This window comes from Zeus faber, assembly GCF_960531495.2.
Source record: "Zeus faber genome assembly, chromosome: 14".
Classification (NCBI taxonomy): Eukaryota; Metazoa; Chordata; class Actinopteri; order Zeiformes; family Zeidae; genus Zeus; species Zeus faber.
The window spans coordinates 18,565,223-18,573,940 of record NC_137200.1 but is presented as its reverse complement, the minus strand read 5'-3'; the positions used below and the strand labels follow the sequence as shown (position 1 = coordinate 18,573,940).

The window sequence follows — 8,718 nt, the reverse complement described above, 5'->3', positions numbered from 1 at the left end:
ACAGAAAGAATACAGGAGCGCCTCAAGTAGAAGGGGGGAGGAAGTACACGCTCCATCGGGAGGGTTTGAGAGAAGAGATAGAAAACAGTAAAGAGGCGGCGCAAGGCGAGGGGTGACGGAGCCGCACGGCCGAAGGGCGGAGAGGAGCGACAGCGGGGCGGGAGGCGTCCCACTGCGGTTCCAGCCGAGGAGAAAGCCCGGGGCGATCAGCGGGAGCTCGGACTCTGAGATTTCACTTTGACGTTTGAGTTTTGGGGCGTCTGGGCTCGACTGCTCCTCACCCCCCGGCGAGGGGAGTGTTGGATGGAGGAGTAGAGGTCGACAGGTGGACGCGGGGGAAAAGCAGGCGGCGCAGGAGGGAGTGGCTGCTTCAAATAGGCCGTGCCCATAAGGGGGCGTGGAAGCGCGTGGCGCCGTCGAGTTGTCCGACAAAGCCAGTTCCGCGAGCTGCGCCTCCTGTAAGAGCGTCGGGCGCTCGCACGCCCCGAAACAGCCGATTTGTGAACCGATGGATGTGAGGTGAACACACGCGAGGTAAATATATGCAAACCCCCCCGCCCCCCCCCCCGTTCTGCCACCGGCACCAGCCCTCACCCTGCGATCCCCCCGGCATGCCGCGAGATGAAGAGGGGAGAACGAGGGCGACGGGGAGATGCGCGGGGGGGAGTGGAATTCATGGACAGTGTGTCTGCGCGTGCCTCGCATCCCCCCCCCCCCCTTCCCAAGAGAGCGATCCAGTGCGACCCAGTTCCACAGCAGATGGTTTCGGAGGGCTCTCGCGGCATCACTCGCCGCTCTGAGGAAAGCTTTAAAACCCTCACCGGCGTTTTTACGACTACGGGACCGTGCTGTTAAAAAAAATAAAAATAAAAATCACGCTTCTTTATTGGCTTCCATTACCGCCGCCCGCTCGGTTCCAACCGCTGGAGGATCGTTTCATACCCAGTGCCGGCCCCTTAACAACTGGGCCACGGGGGCCGGGCCAAAAAAATAATCTTGTCTCTGATTGGTCCCTTATCTGTCACTCGGGGTTGACCGTTTTCCCGCTTCTGTCAATTATTAATTGTCATTAATTACCCTTATCCGATTCAAAAACAGCTTGTTATGAGCGAAGATATGCCCCGACCCTCCTTTCACGTGGATGTCTCCTCACTGACATCCGTCTCGTCAGCCCCGAAGGCCGCTCTGTGCAGCGCCCCGAGCCCCATCTATTACGGAGCAAAGTTACTCGGCCTGTGCACCGACTCACCCCCTCAAACCAGTTTGTTATACATTATACAGTATATATATATATGCATGCCTTCCGGGACAGTGGCACTGCCTGTAAGCATGCACGCTGCTTGGGAAAATAAATGCAAATGCACACGCCTATACAACACAAATACATTATACATTATGCAATTTGCCCCAGGAAATTAAAGCCTATTAACTCAACCTAGCCCTGTAAAATTCACCGCCAGTTCTGAGATTCAAGTTTTTTTGAATTTAATATTTTCCACATCAAACGCTCCGAGGGCTTTAATACCGAATAAAGGGAAAGGGGCCGTAGCCGACTGAATTATACAGGAATATAATGAAAACTGCAGGTTTAACACACAGCTGCTTCCGGGCGTTCGGCATCAAAGCGCTGCGTACGGCTCCGCTACGGGGTCCGGACGGAGCGGAAGACTCAAAGCCACGTCGCAAAGAACTACACAGTATTTAGAGTATAGTGACTCTCAATCTAGTTTACCATGTAGTATTTAGAATGCCATATAATTCATTTGATAGAATGAGGGGCTTTAATATTGTGTGTTTGTGTGTGAATGTATGAGTAATTATGTGTGTGTGTGTAGGTGTGTGTGTCTGTGTGTGTGTTTTTGTGTGTGTGTGTGTGTGTGTGTATGTGTGTATTTGTTTGTGTTTGTTTTCCAATACTTGTGAGGACCAGTCTCACAATTGACTATTTTTGGGTTTGGAGGTGCGGCAGAAAAATGGGTCCTCACTAACTCTGTGTATTTACTGAGACCCCGCAATGACCAGTACAAGAATGTGTGTGTGTGTGTGTGTGTGTGTGTGTGTGTGTGTGTGTGTGTGTGTGTGTGTGTGTGTGTGTGTGTGTGTGTGTGTGTGTGTGTGTGTGTGTGTGTATTTTTGTGTTTGTGTGTGTGAATCTATGGGCATTTAAGGAGGCAAGGAAAACAGGGGAATAAGGTGGAATAAGATAGATTTTTTTTTTTTGTGTGTATTTGTGTGGTTGCGTATGTGCATACATATATGCATGTGTCCCACACCATTACTATCTGGATTAACAAGCACTTTGATCTTAAACACATGTATACACACACACACACACACACACACACACACACACACACACACACACACACACACACACACACACAAGCACACACCTTTTACATCAACTTAGCTGCTTCATTGTGAATTTCAATGTCTCTTTGAGTTGCATGCTCCTTTAAAAACCCTCCCAATGTGGTAGTAACGCAGTAGTAAAGCTTCTATAGCGAGAAAACAGTGTGTCCGAATCAAAGGACTCCTTTCACGCCAATAGTTCCAGCGGGTGGGAAAGGGTTTTCCTTTCCCCTCTCCCAATTTGAGATTGTTTTTCAGAATAATATCAATGCTGTTTGTATTACTCATATATTAAAAACGTAAAGCGATTTTTAGGATCGTCTCAACGGAACATCCTTTGCGAAATGATGAGTTACTTTCGAGTGAGAGGAAACGCTCATGCTCTGATGTCAAAATCGTTTCCATGTCAAGTCAAAATTAGACGAGGCAAAGTCCAAACTCATATTCAGAGTCAATTTGGGTTTGTACTGGTTGGCGGCTGGCAGATTGGAAGATCTCAAAATGTCAGTGACAGCACCTCTCGCCACTCAGCCACCGAGGGCAGATCGGAGTTTCCCCGACGACCGGACTTAGATAGAACTTTCGGGTTATACAAGGAAGACGACATCATAATAATACATCGGCGTGGAGGAAAAACTATTCACAATGTTTACAGTGCATCCTAACGCCAGCCACACCGCATTCCCAGAATCCCGGAGCAGCGGTGTGTCATGTCAAGGGGTCACGCCCCCTTCTGAGACACATCAAGGACGGAGGGAACGGTTGTTTTCTTTTCTGTATTCTGTGGGGGGAGGGGGGTGGGGGCGGGGGTGGAGGGGGCTCTAAGATGTAGTTGGCCTGCTGTGCTCAGTCACGGCCTTGTCCATCTCCTGAGAACATAGAAGGGGATGTGTTATACATAATGTGTTTGTGTGTTTAGGTGTGTGTGCAGGTGTGTGTGCAGGTGTGTGTGCAGGTGTGTGTGCAGGTGTGTGTGCAGGGGTGTGTGCAGGTGCGTGTGCAGGTGCGTGTGTAGGGGTGTGTGCAGGTGCGTGTGCAGGTGCGTGTCCAGGGGTGTGTGCAGGTGCGTGTGCAGGTGCGTGTCCAGGGGTGTGTGCAGGTGCGTGTGCAGGTGTGTGTGTGTGTGTGAGGTCCAGCCTTACCCTCCGCCTGCCGAGGCTGCCCGGACTGGTCGGGGACGGACTTGGAGATTTCCTAGAATGATGAGTGGACAACTGACTGGCCGGCGTCCCGTTCACTAAAGAGCGATAGATAGACAGACAGACAGACAGACAGACAGACAGATAGATAGATAGATAGATAGATAGGTCGATAGATAGATGGATAGTGGGAAACAAGCATTGAAACACGTCAGCCTGTTAAAGTGAATTTTTCCAGAACAGTCGTGTATAGCGTGTAGCGGCCTACACTCCACTTCCTCTCTCAATGCACTCCTCTCCACATGAAAAAGGGCCGAGGAGGAGGAGAAGCGGGAGGAGAAGAGGCGGATGAGAGAGAGAGAGAGAGAGAGAGAGAGAGAGAGAGGAGAGAGAGAGAGAGAGAGAGAGAGAAATAAAGTCTGAATTGCCTATGTCCTACACGCCGCTCCCGAAATAAATAATAAATAAATGAAAATCATATCAGATTCATCGCCTAAACCCATCTGAGACTACAGTCAATAACAGCCAAGATAGATCAAGATAGAGAGGCATGCATACTGTATGTTTATGGCTAATCTACAGTACGAATCTAATAATCTATCTATCGATAGATCGATAGATAGATAGATAGATAGATAGATAGATAGATAGATAGATAGATAGATAGATAGATAGATAGATAGATAGATATACTCTATCTCTGTTAAGGACTTTGAGTTGCATCTCCTGTATGAATTGTGTTATACAATTAAAGTGTATTATTATTACTATCAAAACACATAATACAATAATAATCATAATAAAAATATGCTGATTATCAGGCCTGTTTCTATGGGAGGCTCTATAGCACCTTCATTACAGCTGAAATCTGGGAAGTAAAAAAAAAAAACAAAAAAAAAACACACCGTATAAATAATGCAAAGTGATGACGCAACATAATGTAACATAGCTCCACAGCGGCAGGATTCTTACACCGCGTCGCAGCGTCACGTCAAGCACGTGTCATAATATTCCCCACGATGACGGTGATGAGAAATTCTTCGCCCGGCAACACACCGCGGTGGCCTTGATTTTTTCACTCTGGGTCCTCCCCCCATTCGACAGCACACTTCTGACCTCCTCTTGATCTACTTCCCCCAACCCCCCAGCCACAGCAGTGGAGACAACACATTGGATGAACCCGCACTGCAATGCAACTCAACGCAACGCAGTAGAGTGCAGTGACTCATAATCCTGGCTGTGTGTGTGTGTGTGTCTGTGTGTGTGTGTGTGTGTGTGTGTGTGTGTGTGTGTATTGCGGGGGTCAAGGCTCGAGAGCGAGCTGGAAGAAACTGAGCTAAAGGTAAGAAGCAGGAACCAGCATCCGCCTGGTCTGAACATCCCAGACCTCCGTCCCATACCCACCAGAGAGATAAATGGTTGATCGTATTGACCTTGGTTCGTCTCGATGACCTTGGATGCTGTTCAACAAGGCCAGAAAAGGAAATGCTAATTTTACATTGGATAAGACCAGGCATTGTTGTTGCTGGATATCGAACCGGATCTGGGTTCCCTTCTCTATCTGGGGTGTGGTGCCCAGTGAGAAAATGTATGCAGACCCCATAAGACCCCTAACCCCTAACCCCAGTGGTCTTCTTTGGAGGCTGATGATTAATTCGCCCTCTGACTGAATTCATCCACGTCCTGAATTTTCCATAAATTCTGTTTCCATACGCAGCTCTGTGTGCTGTATTGGACAGAAACCCATCAAAACCAAAACTGGATCCTCTGGAACCCTTTGTATAGACTTTGAAAGCACCGAGTTGTACGTATATGCTATTCAAGTCCTGCAAAAAGTATTAAATGGGAGCGTGCAAGACAAAGACCCCAGATAAATAAATAATTGTGTCAGTACGACAAGTACAGCGGAATGTTGGACAACAATCTCATTGGTGTTCCATTATGGTTATCCATTTTTTTTAACATGTGCATGTTACTATGTAATTAATAATTAGATTTCAAGATTTTTATTTGTCACACGCATACAGGTATGCAGTGAAATGGAAGTGGCAGTGCCTGCAGAGATTGTGCACATTTTTAGCAGCAGCACATTTTTAGCAGACATAAAAAAAATCCCAATATAATAATGTATAAAATAAATAGTATAAAAATATAAATATAGAAATGTGGCCTGTACAAACAAGAAAACAAATATTCTGTGCAAAAATAGGTAAAATCACAGGATAGTTATTAGTTAATAACTAATATGCTATTACATAGCGTTTACAACACTACATTTTCCAACCTTTGATGCCATGAAAGAGCCCATAGAGTTAATCAACGTGCTCCACCTTTTAAACACAGCAGGTTTATTCATTATTAAATCCTAAAAACACTTGGGACCCCCTTTGAAGCCATCGATCACGCTAATTCCCCTTGAACGTGCTTCCTAAATCATCCATGACGCCCAGTCCATCAGCAAAAGACGCAAAATGTCTAAAAGACTAAGGCTCAGATTTCCCCAGAACGGCTAAAAGCAAAGGTTTCATCGGTGACTTTGTCTTTTTTTTCTATTCTTCCCATCGGAATATCTGACCAATCAGACGCCTCCGTCATCGGAACCCAAACGTGTTCATTGATGAAAACCATCGGCGCCGCGTTACGCGCCGACAGCCTGGACCCTCCTCCGAGTTACGCAACCACAGCCGTCTACACCGGGATGCGCCTCGCAGCGCTGATCCCGTTCCAAAAGGACTCAAAATCCCAACGTTAAAAAAAAAAACGTCCCGAGGGCGCACGAGAGAACCGCCACCGCCGCGAATTCACGGTTTGACCCCTCGCCGCCTCGTCAACCGCCACAGCGCTCACTACGGAAAACCCCCCTCGAGTCCCTTGATTCCGCGACGGCGGAATCTCTCCCTACCTTCCGCCTCCAGCATGGTGAAAACACAGTGATAGTCCAGAACGGAGGAGGAGAAGCGGGAGAGCGGCGCGGCGGTGGAAACGCTGCTCGTACGGATGGAACACAGACTGAATGTACTGAATGAGGGAGTAGAGGCTGATAGGGGGAGGCTGCTGCGCACACCGTGACGTGCGGCGGGCGGGAGGGAGGGAGGGAGGGAGGGAGGGAGGGAGGGAGAGGCGGAGGGAGGGATGGAGAGGGACGGATGGGTGAGAGGGAGAGAGAGACGGGTAGATGGTGGGAGAGTTGGAGAAATAGGGGGAAGGACGGACAGAGTGAGCGTTAGAGAAAATAGAGGGATGATAAGTGGGAGAGAGAGAGAGAGAGAGAGAGACGGATAGATGGAGGGCGAGTTGGAGAAATAGGGGGATGGACGGGCAGAGTGAGAGTTAGAGAAATAGAGGGATGATAAGTGAGAGAGGGAGAGACGGAAAGATGGAGGGAGGGTTTGAGAAATAGAGTGAGTTAAAGAAATAGAGGGATGGATGGATAGAGCGAGAGAGGGAGAGAGAGAGAGAGAGGGAGAGAGGTATGGATGGATAGATGAGAGATGGATAGATTGGAGGAAGAGAGAGAAAGAGAGATGGATAGAGGGCAAGCAATAAATGGATTGGGGACAGACAGACAGACAGACAGACAGATAGATAGATAGATAGATAGATAGATAGATAGATAGATAGATAGATAGATAGATAGATAGATAGATAGATAGATAGATAGATAGATAGATAGATAGATAGATAGATAGATAGATAGACAGCTAGACAGATAAACGGTTAGATAGACAGAAACAGAGGAGGGGCGGGGCCGGCACATGTTTACTGTGCGTATGAGAGGTTTGATCCCATCAACACCGTCTGCGGTTCATCATCTGAGCCGACCAAACACATCGAAGGAGAGCGGAGCGAGAGAAAGAGAAGGAAAAATAGAATCACTGGGAAAATTGTTCCCTCACATTATTCTGGTGGTGGTTGTCGTTGTTGTCGTTGTTGTCGTTGTTGTTGTTGTTATGTCTGCATAACCTGAAATAATTATTACCAAGCGGAGCTTATAGTTCACCACCTTTTTCAATGTGTTGTTCAATGACCAATGACTCAATTTCGTTGTTTAATGCCTACAACTCAGACCGGCTGGACGCTTTGAGTGTGGGACTGTGTGTCTGTGTGTGTGTGTCTGTGTGTGTGTGTGTGTGTGTGTGTGTGTGTCCCTGTGGTGTCAAGGTCTCAGCTGCACACACAGGAAGACGCCGTATGTGCTGTTAAAAGCGTTTGTCGGATGCTCTCCGCATCCCTCTCTGTCTTTCTGTCCTCGCTGGTGAAAGCCGGACCGCTGCTAGTGAATCGTCGTTCAGGAGTAATTATTTCAGGCCCATAATTCAAAAGGAATACAAACTGAAAATCATTCGCTGAGGAATGAGGGGGGTCCTTCAGTTGAAATTTAAATTTTGACCGAAAACGTAAAAAATAAATGAAGTATTATATTTATTGTATTTGTATTGTATATGTATTTTTGTTATGTAATGCATTTTGTTATTATTCCAATTGATTTTATTATAATTTTCATTATTATTATTTTCATCATTATTATTATTATTATTACCAATATTATAATTATTATTTTCATTATTGTTTCATTATTATAATTGTTATTATTATTATTATTATTATTATTATTATTATTATTATTATTATTATTATCATTATTATTATTATTATTATTATTATTATTATTATTGTTATTATTATTATTAATATTATTTGGTAGCGTTCTATTCATGTAAAGATTTTTGGGCTGAATTCCGTATATGACCATTATGGATCTTGAAGGAGGACGGCAAAGTTTGGCAATCAATGCATCTTTGAATGGTATTTAAAAATAATACACCAAAGTATATAGAAATCGAGGAGAGGTATTTGTTCCGCGGTTGCCATTTCCTGCAAGCAGATAAAAAGCTAGCCGCAGGGATAGTGAATAGATATTCCCATCATAACCTCACCAACATAATTACCTTTTCAGTATTAGAGCCAAGAGATAATTTTTCCTTTTTTCAGAGGCGTTACACAAGTGACGCTCCAGCACTTCAACAAATGTAGTCGCAGCGAGGGCAAAAGTCTAATGATCTAATCCATCCATTTCCATTAAAAACAACAGACTGCAGAAAGAGAGACGGAACCGAATCGCTTGCTCTGAATTTGTTTTCCCTCACATCTACTGGACGGATCGGACAAGACTGATAATAACTTAGCGGGTTTATTTATTTAGGAAGACAATTCTGGTTCTGGTTCT

The 8,718-nt window shown here is 45.8% G+C and overlaps 1 protein-coding gene across 2 annotated transcripts in view; it reads right to left on the bottom strand.

Annotated features, from left to right (window-relative positions):
• dclk1a (doublecortin-like kinase 1a) overlaps positions 1–8,718 on the bottom strand; it is a gene marked incomplete at both ends in the record, with an annotated part of 62,092 nt that overhangs the window by 20,237 nt on the left and 33,137 nt on the right. For both annotated transcript variants that reach the window (XM_080013341.1, XM_080013340.1), the window contains one exon: positions 3,495–3,589. In XM_080013341.1, the coding sequence (XP_079869467.1) occupies positions 3,495–3,589 (95 nt within the window). The remainder of the gene's footprint in view (positions 1–3,494; positions 3,590–8,718) is intronic.